General features: G+C 45.0%; 1 protein-coding gene across 1 annotated transcript in view; it reads right to left on the bottom strand.

The window, feature by feature from the left end:
* Window positions 1-4,138: 4,138 nt before the first annotated feature.
* The window catches only part of cbarpb (CACN subunit beta associated regulatory protein b), a 195,478-nt gene continuing 181,587 nt past the window's right edge, over window positions 4,139-18,029 (bottom strand). The window contains exon 9 of the mRNA XM_078198020.1: window positions 4,139-5,402. Within this exon, the coding sequence (XP_078054146.1) occupies window positions 4,139-5,402 (1,264 nt within the window). The remainder of the gene's footprint in view (window positions 5,403-18,029) is intronic.

The raw sequence follows: 18,029 nt of genomic DNA, 5'->3' as shown, positions 1-18,029 counted from the left end.
AGAATATTATCCTGATCTGATGCTGTCAGATTCGTTACAAGGTGCTTTACAGTTTGCAGTTCCCATTGATACTTACATTGATATGCAAATTGACCATCTGGTCCCAACCAACAGTGTTTGCGAACCAAAGAGTGAATAAAAATAACTACGTACGTGGTGGCATTTCAAAAATAATAATTCACTTCCTAACATGAGAATATTTTACTTTGAAGATGTGGTGAATGTAAAATTGAATCGGTTGAGGGTTTGCATGCAAGTCTCCAGCTTGTCCATTCTCTCATTATAAAATACCTCAGGTTTTTAAGCTAGTTTTTGATCAGCCCCCATTATCACTTTAAGAATGATTACTCACTGCCCTATGATGCCAGTTGGAATCTTGCCTAATGTTTGTAGCTTGGGCCTCCGTATTTCTAAACTGGTTCTTGTTGCATCCATTTTTCATGCGCGTAACAATCTCTGTACCCTGTAGTCAACAAATCCCCGGATCATTAATCATATTCACCTTATCTTGAAATTAAGGGCGGGATCTTACCAGCCGTTCATGCCACGCTCCCGCTGCAGTGAAGTTGGAGAATTTGGTGGCCAGCCAAATCTTCGTTCACTGCGGCGGGATGGGAAAATCTCACTGGCATGAATGGTGGTAAGATTCCGGCCTAAGGGTGGGATTCTCCGACTGCGCTCGTCCCAAAACTGCACCCCCCCCCCCCCCCCACCCCCAAGCCCGCTACGATTCCCGTGGCGGGCGGGACAGGAAAATTCTCCCCTAAATCTTTCCATAGGCAGTGACCCAATTTCCAAACTTTGATTATCTATATAGGCCGAATATCCTTCATCCATAAATCCGGAACCAAAGACATTCAGAAGTTGTACTTTTTTAAAAACCTCATTGACCTCTAGTACGGCAAGTCTGTGGCTCGGGCTGACACAAACCTCACCCAATGCACCTGGCCTTTGTTATTCAGCGGTACATGTTACTTTTCTGGCCATTTTGTTTGACTGTAGGCTATAGCTTGCCTAGGCTTCAACCATTGTAATGTAATCTTGCCTAGGCTTAGACGCGGTATACAGAATTATCTGGAATCCAAAATGCAATTGGCCCCGAGAATTTCGGATGAAGGATACTCGACTTATACTAATGAAGACCTTTCTCTTTCCCCTGGTAGATTATGAAAATTGGCCTTCAAATCTTCCATCAATATGAATTGTGAGTGAACTATTTAGTTTAAGCATTCTGAAAATATTAAACTGCTGGTTTCCAGTTGTGAGACACACACCTGAAGCAAAAGGCCCGGTACAGAATCAAGAACGCAAACAGTTGGAGAATGATTAATTAAGATTCCACCATTGCAATTTATACCATTTTTTCCCCCCAAATCATTCTTTGTCTGCAAAGGCTGGTGTCAATTACATTGATAATTTTTGTATATAAATGTAAATATTAACAATGAGGAGTACAAAAGCAGAAACGTAAGTTTAGAAATGACTATTGACTGTATTCATTGGTCAACCTGAAACAGATTCACACATTATTTTCCCTGTTTAGAAAGGCATTGCACAATTATTTTAAATGGTCAATGTCTCTGTTTTATAAATGATACAAATTGATTGATATAAATTAAACCAAATAAAGCAATTGGGATATGAAGTATTGGAAAGAAAAAAAGTTAGCCTGTTTAAATGACATCATTTTACAACAAAAGACAAAGTAAATAGTGCCATACAGGGCGGGATTGTACAGCCTTGCTGGTCCCGAAACCGTTAAAGCCTGCCTGAGGTCAACTGACCTTCCCTTGCTGTGCCCACCACCCGCTCCGATTCCCGTGGCGGGCGAGGCAGTATAATTCCAGCCATAGTGTCATTATCATCCCCCAATGCCAATGAATCTTACACCTCATTGGATGGACTGACACGACTCTTTGTTTTCTGAGTGTTTATTAATCATTCAAGCACCGGTTCTTAAAGTTAGAGCGAGGTAGTTCTTTCTGAAGGACAGTAGTGGGAGTGTAGCTTGACCATTCTAATAGTGGGCCATGGTTGAGACCCATGTAGTGTGGGTGTAGCACTGGAAGAATCACATGGTAATTGCAGATGGGTGTACTTTCCAAGAAAGAGACCATAGTCTTCGCTTTAGAACATAGAACAGTACAGCACAGAACAGGCCCTTCGGCCCACGATGTTGTGCCGAGCTTTGTCTGAAACCCAGATCAAGCTATTTCCTCCCTATCATCCCGAAGTACTCCTTGTGCCTATCCAATAGCTTCTTAAATGTTCCTAAAGTTTCTGACTCCATTATCCCTGCAGGCAGTCCATTCCACACCCCAACCACTCTCTGAGTAAAAAACCTACCTCGGACATCCTTCCTATATCTCCCACCATGAACCCTATAGCTATGCCCCCTAGTTACCGCTCCATTCACCCGAGGAAATAGTCTTTGAACGTTCACTCTATCTATCCCCCTCATCATCTTATATACCTCTAAGTGATGAACTTTAATGATGAATCAATGAAAGGCCTCATAATAAAGTCCTGGTAAACATTCTGCGTTGTGACAAAATCTGCTTGGTAATGAATGGCTGGTCGAAGAATGCTAGCTGATGTCAATTGGACCAGAATATACCTTCTGAAACTTTGGACTTTGAAATGGTGAATAAGATTGGATCAGGCTGTCTGGAAAATTATCGAGATCGCAAGCACTGCTTAGAGTTCTCAGGAAAGGGCACAATGCACAAATCCAGTGAGGTGACATTCTTGCCCAGCTAGTTGGGGGAGGAGAGGGGGGATCTTCTAGATTAAAAAGTGTTATGGCCAGACAAAGAATGACAGTACAAAATCTGACTCATCACATGTGCCATCTGGTGTGTGCCTTAGGTTAATAGAATGACTTCTGTCAGAGTGTTTGTTATAGGGGGGGCAAGTTCATCAGAGCAACTGGAGTTAGATTCCCTGCACTTCCCCAACCATGTTTCTTCTGAAAGTGAGTTACAATCAAGTCACGCCAAAAAGTCTTTGTTTTGAATGAGAAAAGAATTTATTTATATTAACATGGAAAGCAGAAGAAACCCAATGGGACGGTTGTTCAGGGCTGTTTTTACAGTTCAGATACACAAAAATAAAAACAGGAAAAATGTCTTTGTAAGAAGTTCTTTGTGAGTCATATAATAACACATACATATTTTATAAAACTATTTTTATATAATTAGTAATTGTGAACATAGCCTAAAGACATAACATAGATACCTAGTTCCTGGCATATGTAGTAGCCACCTTGTTTGAACGTTGAGTGCAAAGTGATTGGTGTGAGCCAATCTAGTAAAAGCCTTTGGAAACAAGATTTCTATAAGAATTAAATTGAAATCAGAAACAAAAAAAGTTGTCCATTTATTGCGCCGAGCCCATAGTTAAATACAAAATAGCACTGTTTGTGTTCAAAGATAAAATTACAGCAGACACTTCTACATTTGAGGAAATGTGCACATCTTGTTTAATGCTTTTAGGAATTTGCTCTCTAATTCACAAACCAGGACACAGAACGATGATTACAACTCAACTCCACTGAAATCCAAAGTCTAGGGGAGAAAATTATATTTTATAAAAATCTGAAAAAGCTTCAAAAAGTCTAAGTTACTTGCACCGATAATGATATTATAATATAGAACTGCAATTGTAGAGGAATCATTTCTGTAACGCTATTCTTAAGAATGAAAAGTATGCATGCAGATCTAGCAATGCAGCCCACTCTCAGAACAGGAAGCTTCTGGTGTACAAGGCTATTCATCTAGGGTTGATTTGATTTTCTTTTCAAATGCTAAAAACATTGAAGGGTATTTTCGGAAATACAGAAACAAAATGACAGGCAAAATGATTCGAGTCTAAAGCTTCCCCAGGTCATTCATTCATTCTTTAAAAGAAAGCAAGCTATTTTTTTTCTCTAATAAAACATTTATATGTACTAGGGATTCAAGTTCCACAGACATCTAAAACATTCTTTGATGGAAAGAAACATGAAGCATGTCGTGTTTATAGCAGCAAACATTCTTTGTGTGGTTGTCCAGAGTGTCTCATAGTAAAGACGAGCGAGAATTTTACAAAAAAAACACAAAAATTGTGAGTAACCCTTCTTCCATGACAAAACAAAAGGCTAAACAGGGCTGTGGTCCGGTGAAGCATGTGTGACAGCTACTATATAATCAACATTTTCTTTTGATTTCTTAAGGTTGGTATACAGCCTGTCTTCAATGCTAGTAGTTAATTTGTCTATGGGGTCTGCCCCTATCATCTGAGGCCCATATGCAAAGTTTGTGGAACTATGTGTCTCTGTGAAGCCACTGATTTGACCTAAGGACTGCGGGATGTCTGTTTGGTCTGGTTGTTCAGTTTGGTCAATGACGTTTCCTTGCTCGGTCGCCTCTTCCTCGATTATTTGGATTCTTTCCTCAAGGCCGGTGTGTTCCGAGCCTGAGGGGTCTGCCTCTGAGTGTTTGGACGTTGGTGATTTGATGGGTTCCTGGCCACTCTCGCTTGGTTCTTCATCGGTGGCGCTGACAATGCGTGGCAGGGTGCTCTGGTATCGATGGTCAAGTGGATAGTTCACGCTGTCGCCTCTGCGTAGAGGCGTTCGGTGCCGTTCCAGTGCGGGGGGATAACGGATTCCTGGATCACTGTATTGCTTGGTTCTCTGCCATTGCTTGCGTAGATGGATACGAGACCGGTGCTTAGATTTCAGTGGCGAATCATCAAATTGAGGGTCATGCCGGAGAAATTCATTGAATAAGGCATCTGTTTTCTCATCAATACTGTAATCCCGTCTATGTAAATAGTCTCTGGTTACAAACATTTGGCCATATGGTGACCACCCAATGGGACTTTCTAGTTCACCACCTACTGCTCCTTCCTCCTCTACCTCTTCACTCAAGGTTTTTGCATCATAACTTTCAAAGACAGTCCCTTTGCGCCCAGAGCTTGTGAAGAACCTTCTTTTCTCTGAAGCAGTTTTGTTCTTTGTTCCACTTTCACTTCTTTCTTCAAGCGCTCTGCTGGGAGCCTCGATGGACGCGTAGCCGCTGTCCATCTGCAGCAGCTTCCTCGTGTTGGCCTCGCTGTCGCTACCACGCTCTGACTCCACACTATCCTGCTTGGCCCGCTTGCTTACGGATTTCTCTTCAAGATCCTCGGCTTCGTCGGCTGTGTCCTGGGAGAGGGTACTGGGCAGGCCGCCCGTCGAGCATACGCTCTCCGCGTCGCTTCTGACCGAATCCTTATCGTTGCTGCTCTGGTCCGATGATATGTAAAGCTCGAGGGAAGCTCGAAGGTTCCAGATATCCCGGTAGATCCTCTGTTGATCTGAGCTCTCCCTCCTTTCAGCACTTTCACTCCCGTTTGGCAGATTCTCTGCCGCATCTAACCTGAAAAAAAACCAAGCTGATCTCAGGAAAATGTGGCACACAGCAGCACAGCATTTATAAAACTTAACTTCAACACAGCTTGGTTTTTCACAATACTACTGTTATCTTCCTACCAATAGGAGATAGATTGATTTGGCTGACGTGCTGGTTGACCCTGCCAACTCAAGCTCAGTTCTGAGCTGTCAAAAATAATTAATTTTTCTGCCTCCTAATTCCTAACCAGTGATTTGTAATAAAACCGTCTTCCCAAATGACGAGGTCTCTTTTCACAGCCCCGACACTCTGATGTCTGTCCACATATGAGAACGCGCCAGCTTCGTTTTAGAGAGGAAAAAAAATGACAATAAGCCGGGAAAGATGGGCTGTGACCAACTCCGCTCCATCTTTCACTAACAGAAGGGTGTGTCCTGTAGTTGATGCAATGTCAGCTGAAATGATCCATTAGCAACAGGATGTCCAGCTGAGAACTGGAAAGAAAATCTTACAACGCTTGTCTGGTTGACTTAAAAGGATTTAAACCTTTGCCATGGGAATGGGAAGTAGCACCTAAGCTGCCCTGCTACCAGCCACCATGTATTTTAAACAATTACTCTTGCTGCTTACACGTCCTTTTCTGATGATAATGTCACCTCTTTCCCCCGTCTAATCGATTCTGCTCTGGACTGGAATTGAGCAGCGAATTAGCATTTGAACTGGCAACGAGGATAAAATTAACTAAATGTGCGCTGTCAGCAAAGAGCATCATGGGAATTGGTTTGCCCTATACAAACGAGTCAGTGGGAAGGGAGGTTAATTGTTTGTTTGTATTCTGCCTCCTGCACATGCTCAGTGGGAATTTGCACAAATCTCACCAGGAAAACTGTGGGAAGGCATTCTAGCTTGGATACACTCATTCATAGAATCCCTACAGTGGAGAAGGAGGCCATTCAGCCCATCGAGGCTGCACCGACAACAATCCCACCCAGGCTCTATCCCCATGAGCTCAGGCTCGTCCCCCTGACACTAAAAGGCAATTTAGCATGGCCAATTCACCTAACCCACACATCTTTGGAGTGTGGGAGGAAACTGGAGCTCCTGGAGGAAACCCACACAGACACAGGGAGAATGTGCAAACTCCACACATGATATGGAAATGCCAGTGTTGGACTGGGGTAGGCACAGTAAGAAGTCTCACAACATCAGGTTAAAGGCCAACAGGTACCAAATGAACCTGTTGGACTTTAACCTGGCGTTGTGAGACTTCTTACTGTGCAAACTCCACACTGACAGTGACCCGAGGCTGGAATTGAACCCAGGTCCTTGGAGCCATGAGGCAGCAGTGCTAACCACCGTGTCACCGTGCCACCCTCATTCATTATTCATTATCTTCAGATCAGAAATAATCCATGCAGCATCATGCTAATGCAGCCCTGTTCGGGAAAGAGGCACTTAACGTATAACTTTACCTTTGAATGCCAAAACTCTTTAGCTTCAGGTGGCAGTGGTTAGTTTTCAATTTAAAGTTAAAATCCAGACAAGTTCCAGGTCAAGGTTTAGAAACACTGATGTTGGTCTGGATTTAATGGTTGTGGCAGTGGGCCTGTCCACCAGCTGGAGAGCCTGTGGCAACCTCGTGGCCATTGCTGGGATCCCTGGTGTGATTTAAATAGTAATCGGGCAGTTTGCTGTCCACCATCAGGTTGCCGGGGCCTTCAAGAGGAGGGTTCTTGAGTGCTGCCGACCAATCAGATGCTTTGCAGACTCAGACCTCACTGGGGGGGTGATAGGCTCTCCACCCTGTGCCGTCCCACTCGGTTAAACCGGCCCTCCCCTCCCCCCTGCGATCCCACCCTCTCCTTAGCCTCCCAGAGGTAGCTTTAAATTCCACCCACTGTCAAAACTGAATCAAGTTTCAGAGATTATGGTCAAGCTAACATAAAATTCCAGCTGAAATATTTTCTCAAGTTTGTTTCCGAGTTGAGGTTAGGAGTGGCCAAAACAGTGAAACAATGGAACGTAAAGAGGTTGATGGGTTAACAAAATGATGGCTCTTGGAATAGGAGGGTCAGTGTCAGTTTGGATCAAACCATGCCTTAAAGGTCAGAAAGCAGTGAGTCTTGGTAAATGGTTATTTTTCAGACTGGAGAATGGAAGACAGTCGTGTTCCCCCGAGTGTCAATACTAGGATCGCTACTTTTTTCCTAAGTATAAATGATTTGTAGATTGGAATACAGAATAAAATTTCAAAATTTGCCATCTTGAAGGAGTTGCAGACAGTGATGATGATATTAACTAACGACAACAAGACGTTAGCAGAATGGGCCGATTCATGGCAAATGGAATTTAACGGACAGAAGTATGAGTTGATGTATTTTGGCAAGAAGGATAGAAAGGTGCGATATAGACTGAACAGGACAGTTCTAAAGGGTGTGCAGGGATAGAGGGACTTGGGGCTACATGTGCATCGATCTTTCAAAGGAGCAGGACACATTGAGAGAGTGTTTAGCAAAGCATATGGGATCTTGGCTTTCACATGTCATTGAATAGAAAAGCAGAGAAATTATGTTGAACCTTTGTAAAGGTCTGGTTAGGCGACGGGCAGAATTTTAATACTGGAGCGATCTGCGCCACTCCAACAGGCATGCACCGGACTGTAATATACCCACGCTCAGTCACTTTTTTGGATGGTGAGTTGCACATTGGCACTGGAGGGAGGGGGGCCTAAACACACCAGTTGGCCAGCTGCATAGCACTCAAGCACCATTTGCAAGGGCGCCCCAATCTCACAGTGCACTGGGAGACCCCTCCCTCCCCCACAGACGTCAGGGCCCCCCTGCTTCATTGGCAGCATGTTCCCCCACCCCCTCCCCAACCCGGCATTGGGGCACTTCCAAAGGGTCCCCCTGCCTGACATCTAACATGCCCTCCCAAGATGATCCCTTACACTCCCCCAATTATTACCCCCTTCATGCACAACCCTTGCATGACCCCCTCCGTATAGCCCCCCCCCTTGCATAGCCTCCTCTGAATAGCACCCCCCCATTATAGCCCACCAGCCCCCCCCCGCCCCCCCCCCCGCATAGCTCCCATTCAGTCCCCACACCCCACTTAGGCCCATCCCCTTGACACTGCCTTGGCACACTGGCAGTGCCCAACTGGAAATGCTAGGGTGCCTGGTGGGCACTACCGGGGTGCCAGGTGAGCATAGCCAGATAGGCACTGCCCAATGGGCACTGCCCAGTCATGCCGTCGACTACCAGGGGGCTTCAAAAGGCCTTTGAGCCCTCTGGCATGGCCATCACCTTGGTCTCCGCTAGTGGGGACCAGTTGTGATTGTTGCTGTTCTCGCACCACGCCCAAAGGTCAGACGATCCCGGAAGCTGGGAGAATTCGGTGTTGAACGGGCTATGCATATTTAAATGCTACTTTAAATATGCTAATCGGCCTCACGCCCTTTCTGAGCGTGACCTGGTTTGTGCCATTAGAAAGGGATCGGGATGATTGCAAACTGCTAGGTAGTGGGATCAAAGCCAATTTTTAGGCTTGCACGCTATTGCTCGATCTGTGCCCCCCACAACTAGAACGTTACATCCAGTTCTGGATGCCACGCTGGAAGAACGATGTGAAGATCCCTGAAGGGATGCAGAGGAGATTTATCAGAATGGTTCCAGGGATGGTGGACTTTAGCCAGAAAGCCGGTGTTGATCTCCTTGGAACATTGGGGATCGTGGGGAGATTTGATCGAGGTGTACAAGCATGAGTCGGGTTTGGATGAGGTAGAGAAGGAAAAAGCTGTTCCCATTAGCTAACGGTACAAGAACCAGTTGAGACAAGAGTTAAGGTTTTGGGAAGAAATGCAGAGGGGATGTGAGTGAGACATTTTCACACAGCGAGTGGTAAGGTCTCGGAGCTCACAGCTGAAAACAGAAATGATCAATGATTTTGAAAGGAAATTGGATCGATACATGAAGGAAACAACCTGCAGAATAATGGGGACAGAGCACAAGACTGACTGGTTTGCTCCACATAGAGCTATCATGGAATTGATAGGTGCTCCAATGACTCCAAGAGTGCGATCTTACTGGCTGTTCACGCCCTGCTGGCGCAGCAGCAAGGACAGAGAATTTGGCGCCCAGCCAAATCTCCATTCTTTGCAGAGGGACTGGATAATCCCGCCGGCGTGAATGGCCATAAGATTCCACCTTCAGACTTTGTGCAGTGAATGTTTAAATTCATTTTCTCTACTTATATTTGCTATTGAAGATAAGGTCGCTGTTTGCGATATCATTCCCCATTTGTGTTACAAGTAGAACTAGCAGTTTGGTTCGGGGAGCCCACTGACCACCTTGGAGTAAAGAAAAGTTATCTGTTATTGTGCCTGCACGTCACAGCTGAGATTAGGCAATCCACATCTCACACATTTTAAGCCTTCATAAGGAACCTGTGCCAAATCCAATTTGAGTGTTATAATAGTTCTTAAAAAATAGCAGGTCTTGCAGTTTTGTGGGTGCAGTCAGCTCCTGGGATGACTCTGCGTACAAAAACCTGTGCTACCATGGTAACCTCCCCATCCTGCTCCTGGATTGGTTCCCCATGTGACCCATACTCAGCCGATTGATCCTTAAAGGGACAATCACCACAAAAGTTGCTTGAGGAACAGAAGTGCCTATTTGGTAGTTTGCCTCAGAACTGATTCTACTAGAATTGTTTCTCCATTGCCTGAGACTCCCATGGGCCCTAAAATCTGCCCTGTTTGCATAGCATTGGCTTCAAAATTTAAAAAAGACCTGTTTGTGTGTAAGTTATTCCTAGTTCAATTTTTTGTCAGTTCATTTAGGTGAAGGTCCACACAGATCAGCAAAGCTCGCCCCAAGCTGTGACCAAAATCACTGTGCAGCAGTGGAATGTTCTAGATAGCAAAGTGTGATTTTAGTGTACCTTTAAGAGTTTTTAAAAAAATTCATGCTCATAGCCTCAGGTGATGACATTGTTGGGAGGAGAAAATACTTTGGGAAGCTCAGGTTCAGGGATTTCATTTTTAGTTTCAGTTTGGAGCTGCAGGTTTGAGTTTTTAGTTTTAGAAGGGACAGCAAGTTAAGAAGAAATGTTTTCCCTCTCTCCCTGCTGTTTTGAAAATTCTGTTGGTTCGCTGAAAACAAATTCTTGTTTTCCTGAAGGGTGAAAATCTGTTGTTGTTGGGGGCTGGACCAGAGTGTCTCTGGTGTTTTGGGAAACTGTCTTGTCTTCAAACTGCTTTGAGTCTCAAGAGCATTTGACTGCAGAATTCATCTAATGGCCTCGATCCCAGTGCCACGTGAGCATTAGTCTGTGCTGTGTTAAAGTTGTGAAAAGGGTATTTTGTCTATGGAGGTTGGCTTTGATTGGAATAGCTTATATATATTCATTAAGGATTACACATTATCATGATTGTTTCTTGTTTGTAATTGATAAAAATTCTTGCTTATTTTCTTACTATACATATTAACTATATTATTAAATAAACATTGTTTGATAAAAGCTCCCTAGTGGGTCACTTGAATCATACCTGAAGTGAAACATCTCATGCTTACCCTAGCCAAATTCAAAATGCAAAAATTATGATTCGGCGAGCTTCATAAAACACTTTGGAGTTTCGAACCTGAACCATAACAATAGGGAAAAGCCATCAACAAACCTGCATTATCCACCACCCCCCCCCCCCCCCCCGCCCCCCCACCACCACCCCCCCTCCATATGCTATTCTTCTACATTTTATAGACAAATCCTCCAATTCATTTTAAGGCTGCATTATCATCATCATCAGATCAATCTTTTCCTCATCCATGGTTTGTGGGCACCTGGACCAGCATTTATTACCCCTCCCCCTTAATAGCCCTTAAACTGAGTGGTTTCATAGGCCATTAAGGAGGTAGTGGCGCAGTGGTATTGTCACTGGACTAGTAATCCAAAGGCCCAGGATAATGCTCCAGGAACCCCAGGTTCGAATCCCACCATGGCAGATGGTGAAATTTGAATGCAATAAAAACCTGGAATTAAAAAGTCTAATGAAGATCGGAAAACTATTGTCGATTGTCGTAAAAACCCATCTGGTTTACTAATGTCCTTTCGGGAAGGAAATCTGCTGCCCTTATCTGGTCTGGCCTACACGTGACTTCAGATCCTCAGCAATGTGGTTGATTCTCAACTGCCCTCAGAAATGGTCTAGCCACTCAGTTCAAGGGCAATTATGGATGGACATCAAATGCTAGCCTTGCCGACGATGCCCACATCCCAGGAATGAATAAAATAAAATTGCTGTGAATCTGGAGTCTGGTCTTACCAGACCAAGTAAGGATGGCGGATTTCCTTCCCTAAAGCACATTTTGTCTACTGGGTGCCACAATGGCTAAGTGGTTAGCCCTGCTGCCTCACAGCACCAGGGACCCAGGTTTGATTCCCGGCTTGGTTCACTGTCTGTGCAGAGTCTGCACGTTCTCCCCGTGTCTGCGTGGGTTTCCTCCGGGTGCTCCGGTTTCCTCCCACAGTCCGATAGATGTGCTGGATAGGTACATTGGTCGTGCTAAATTCTCCCTCGGTGTACCCGAACAGGTGCCAGAGTGTGGCACCGAGAGGATTTTCACAGTAATTTCATTGAAGTATTAATGTCAGCCTACTAATGTCAGCTGACACTAATAGATTAACTTAAAACATTAGTGAACTTGACGGGTTTGTTTTTAAAACAACAACCAGCAATGACCTCACGGTCATCAGTTGACTTTATAAGTCCAGATTTTTAAAATTGAGTTCAAATTTCAACATCTGCTATGTTGGGATTTGATCCCAGAACCCAAGGCATTATCTTGGGTTTCTGGGTGACTAGTCCAGTGACAATACCATTGTATCAGTGCCTCCCCAGTTATGGGGAAGTGAGTACTCGATTAGAACCTACCCCCACAATTTCTAAGGGCAATTCGCCAACCAAAACATCAGCCTTAACTGGGGCAGAGAGGAATGTGAAAGTGGAGAAGCTGAGTGTAAGAAGATTGAAGTAGAGCTATTTTAATTCGTGTAAGCTTTTACTTGTTAGAGCAACTCAAAAATTCAATAAAGAATTTACACAGAATAATGGCATAGAAATGGTTAATTTGGTCCCACTAATCAATGTTGGCCTGAATTCTCGGTTGTTCACGCCTCACCATCGCTGTCAGAGAAGACGGAAAATTTGGCACTCAGCCAAACTTCTGTTCCCTGCAGGGAGAGTACCGCAGGTGTGGACGGCTGGAGAATTCCATCCGGTGTCTTTTCTGCCACAAATGTGTCAGTTCCCACTGTACTCATATGACCGTGTATTAATTAAAGTTCATTTATTACTGTCATAAGTAGACTTAGTTAATACTGCAACAAAGTTACTGTGAAAATCGCCACACTCCGACGCCTGTTCGGATACACTGAGGGAGAATTTAGCACGGCCAATGCACCGAACCAGTACATCCTTCGGACTGTGGGAGGAAATCGGAGCACCCCGAGGAAACCCACTCAGACGTAGGGAGAACGCGCAAACTCTGCAGACAGTCACCCAAGCTGGGAATTGAACCTGGGTCCCTGGTGCTGTGAGGCAGCAGTGCTAACCACTGTGCCATCGCGCCGCCCCATCACAATGTAAATTACAAAACAAAAGCCTGGAAAGTCTCCAACGGCAGCTGAGAACTAATTCTAAGTGGATGATCGGCACAACACAGCACACAATAATGGTGAGTCGGACAGCATGAGTAGCAATCTGTAATATGCTACTATTATTCACGATTCGAGTTTAAGCATTTATCTGCCTGGACAATGTGGCTTGAAATCAGAGAAAGAGTGCAGGACAGTGGCAATGAAGTGTGAACAAGTTATAAGGGAAGAAAATGAATGTGTGGAACTCAAATTGCATTGCATTAAAGTGAGGCAGAAGAATTTGGAGGGACAATTCTCACTATAGCTCCAGTCCAACCTGCTAACATTGCTTTTTGCTGACAGGTTTCTCACTTCGTTTCCCCACTGGACTTGCTATAGAAACAAAGAATTCCTACAGTGCAGATGGAGGCCATTTGGCCCATCGTACCTGCACTAACAACAATCCCACACAGGCCCTATCCCCGTAACCCCACATTTTATCCTGCTAATCCCCCTGACACTATGTCCGGAATCTTACCGTCCTGCCCGCCATGGGCATCGGAGTGGGCAAGGGGCAGACCATGGAACGGTCCGTCGACCTCGAGTAGGGTTTTATGGTTGCGAGACAAGCGAGGCCATAAAATCCTGCCCTAAGGGGCAATTCAGCGTAGCCAATCAACCCAACCTGCACATCTTTGGACTGTGGGAGGAAACCGGAGCACCCGGAGGAAACCCACGCAGGCACGGGGAGAAGGTGCAAACTCTACACAGACTGTGACCAAAGCCAGGAATCGAACCTGGGTCTCTGGCGCTGTGAAGCAGTAGTGCTAACCGCTGTGCCACCCGCAGCTTCTTGCCATTAGGAAGGTGGAAGGCTGGAATGTTATCGTTGGCATAACAATCAACGGTATCATCGACAGAAAATGATGGAAAATCTCAGCAGGTCCGATAGCATCTGTGGAGAGAGAATAGAGTCAGCGTGCCATCCAGACTCGAAACGTTGGCTCTATTCTCTCTCCACAGATCCTGTCAGACCTGCTGAGATTTTCCAGCATTTTTTGTTGTTGTTTCAGATTCCAGCATCTGCAGTATTTTGCCTGGTATCATCGATGCTGCTAACAAGAAGTATATTCACAGCAAATCCAGTGCTATTATATTTCTCTGCTTTGTAAGGCCATGGTTTTGGATGTTATCGATCCAGCCAAGAATGAATGAAGTTCTCTCCAAATAGGAAGCTCATGCACCTGAACATCTGGTTGGAAAGCAGCCATTTCCAGTGTCTGACATGTTGCGATATTTGCATTTTAATATATAATTTTAAAATATTTTATATTATATATACATTCACATATTCAGTTTGTGTGCACATGTTCAATTAACTATATCTTCATTATGCAGAAAGCGTCTATTAAAAGTAAATGAAGAGCAGAATCCTTTGCAAATTGTCGAGTTATTAATTAAAGGAAAATGTTACAGTGCAAAAGTATTTTCAACTGTCTGGCTGGAGTTTTCCATCTGTTCACGCTCCACCTCCATTGCAAGCAAGGATGGAGAATTTGGCGCTCAGCCAAATCTTCATTCTTTGCAGCGGGACCGGAAAATCCCGCCGGCGTGAATGGCTGGAAATTTCCGACCTGTATTTTTCTTTTGAGTTGAGTTTACAGGACAAATATGGAGGGGATTTGCACATATAATTTATGTTTTAAAATTTCAGCTCCCCGCACCCCCCCCCCCCCTCCCCCCCCTGCCACCGCCCCCCGGCCCCTGCTGCCTTTTAGATTTTAATTATAATTCCCACTTGGTTCCAGCAGTTGATTAAAGAAAAACATAAATGAAACCATAAATTTTTCAACAGTCTCCAGTGTCACAATGCAAAAACAGCTTGTCTGCTGTCTACTTGCCGTAAGGTTCCTCCCTATCGAGAGTTTTACATTCACAAAATCAGACAGGAGTTGAATTTGCATTTGCAGTACAGTGTGCTTACTCTTGCTTTTTTTTTTAAGGACTTGGCTAATTTAACTCTTGGCGACTCAGACAGAATGGGATTTCTGTTCATTACGCTGCACCAACCTCTGGATCTCTTGCGCATGATGCATGGGGGGATAGTCTGCTTCATTAGGGAAGGACGAGGACATTAAACGATGTGATTCCAAACGTACAATTTGGCTGTTAAGATGTCTTTGAATTCTCTAGACGAGACTTAAATGTGCTGTGACCAGATATGTCTCAAAGCCAGTCAGAAATTAGCACATCATGAGGTCAGTTAGAGGATAATTGTTTTTCAGACTGACTTTTCCCCAAGGTTACACAGCATTGCAGAAAATGACTGTCTTCTGTTTCCCTGAGATTGTTGTACAACAGGTTGACATCTCTGACGTGTGATGGATTCCAAAAAAGCCGACACCCCACACAGAACATCCCAGTTCATCTGGGAAGCTGGTTACAATAGATTCTTGCCAATTATTACCTTAGAGACACAGTTATGTACAAGTGACAACGCTAGGTTTGTTAGATTTGCAGAGTCCAACTTCCAACTTTGTTCGGCGGGTGGGGGTGGGGGGGGGGGGGGGGGGGGGGGGGCGGAGGAGGAGGAGAGGGAGGGGGGGGACAAATATGGGGAATTTTGGTGCTGAGGTCAGTTTACTCAACACCAACTTTCCAGCAATTAAATCAATGTGGGTCATGCTGAGATTAGAGCCATGTGTGCCTGGTGTAGGAAGCTCAGCACTGGGGAGTACTAATCCATACATTTTACCCCAAAATAAATAAACTCCAAAGCAATACTGACAGATGTTTTATCCTGGCAGTATTGTAAATTGGGAAAAATCACATGGGCTGCCACTTCCATCCACCACAAAGTATTCACAGAGTATCATAGAATCCCTACAGTGCAGAAGAAGGCCATTTGGCCCATTGAGCCTGCGCCGACAATAATCCCACCCATGCCCTGTAACCCCATACATTTACCCTGCTAATCCCCCTGACACTAATGGGTAATTTATCATGGTCAATCCACCTAATTCGCAAATCTTTGGACTATGAGAGGAAACCGGAGCACACCCACGCAGACACGAGGAGAACGTGCAGACTCCACAAAGACAGGGACCCAAATTGGGAATTGACCCCGGGTCCCAGGCGCTGTGAGGCAGCAGTGCTAACCACTGTGCCACCATGCCTATTCAATTACATTGAAGCCAGATAGGACAGGGGGGCACTTCTACCCCAATATGTCCTTAGGAAGTTTTAATTCGTTATTTAAATAGTTGCTACATGAGATGCATGCTACCTGTCTTTATCCAATTGCCATCTATCAAATCGGCACTTAGAATCATAGAATCCTACAGTGCAGAAGGAGGCCATTCAGCCCATCGAGTCTGCACCAACCACAATCCCACCCAGGCCCTATTTCCATAACCCCATCCATTTACCCTAGCTAGTCCCCCTGATACTAAGGGGCAATTTAGCACGGCCAATCCACCTAACCCGCACATCTTTGGACTGTGGGAGGAAACCGGAGCACCCGGAGGAAACCCACGCAGAGAACGTGCAAACTCCACACAGACAGTGACCCAAGCCGGGAATTGAACCCGGGTCCCTGGCGATGTGAGGCAGCAGTGGTAACCACTGTGCCACCGTGCTGCCCTTTGGGAATGCAATTAAGCAAGGAGGGTTTTGCAGTGTTCACTTGATGCTACATTGAGTATAAAATAGAAAATGCTTCTCCTTTACAACCGCTTGTCATCACTCGTTCCTTTTAACAAGACATTCAGAAAGATGAGGGCGGTTCACTGATTGCGACACAGCTACTTCTGAACTCCATCGACCTTAAGGCATGCCATGCACTCATGTTTATGAAGTGATTACGTGAGCTCAGTCTGAGCAGTTACAAATTTTAGTGAGGCTCAGAGGACTTGGTCAATATGTGCCATTCACAATATTTGATAATAGATTGAGGGGCCTTGCTAAGATCTAGGGGGAAGTTAATATCTACCTCGTTCCTTGGACAACTTGTCATGTTGGAGAGGCAATATGGAAACAATGAAATGAAACTAAGGGGGTAGTTTAGATGTGTGCAGGGATTAAAGAGGAAAAATAAATACCCAGGCATTGGGCACCCGATCTGCATCCTTTCATCTCTGGATTTCGATTGTGAGTGAAGGGAGGTTGGTCAGTAAATTAAATATGCAAAAACGCAATTGTTTGATGATTTAATTCTGCATTTTGCCATTGCATGGGTTTGCTGGGCTGTCTGAAACTGAGCAGGATGAATGTTGGGAAATGCGGCAACATTTTGAGCAACATCTTCACTTCCATGCGCAACTTTCGCCATCTTCTGTCTCATGGTTGACCTGCACTTCCCTGCAAACTAAGAGCTGGAGAGCGCTGAATGGCTAATCTGAGGCTTTCCTCCAAACTATTTAAACTGAGGACTGAGGGTGCAGGTCATTGGTGAGCGTCAACATGTATTCAGTTGCCTGCTGTGCTAGCCGGTCACTCTTTCCACGGAGGTGAGCAAAGACCCCAGACATCACGCCACTCAAGCTGGAGGCAAACTCCTCCCATCTTTCTCCATTCGTGCATAGTTCCCTGGAAATGTTGTCAGAGTGTCACCAATTCTCTGCTGTGGCTCCAGCCGGGGGCATTCCAGACTCAGGCATATGCCTCCAGTTGAGCAGAGCTTGGGAGGGGTGGGTGTACACCCTCCGATGTGTGTTCTCCACTACTGTCCTTGTCTTCTACACCTGCTCCTGCTCACTTGCAGTGTGTGGCTCACCATGTGAGAAACTGGCTACCTGCCTGAAAGGCATCACCGTGTTGTGTGTATCTGAGCTTGTGGAGGGTGGGCAGGAATCGTGTGACGGTGTTTCCTCAGGGTGTGCGACCTGGCCTGAGGACCCCTTGGCCTACTCCTGCACCATCTCCTGCATTACCTGTGAAGGACCTGTGGGAGATGAAAGATGTGAATTAGAACTGACAATAGGAAAGGGTTCAAAGTAATCACTGTGCAGATGATTG

Source organism: Mustelus asterias, chromosome 26 (genome assembly GCF_964213995.1).
Source record: "Mustelus asterias chromosome 26, sMusAst1.hap1.1, whole genome shotgun sequence".
Classification (NCBI taxonomy): Eukaryota; Metazoa; Chordata; class Chondrichthyes; order Carcharhiniformes; family Triakidae; genus Mustelus; species Mustelus asterias.
Note: the sequence above shows the minus strand (reverse complement) of the source record. Positions and strands in the feature narration are given on the sequence as shown.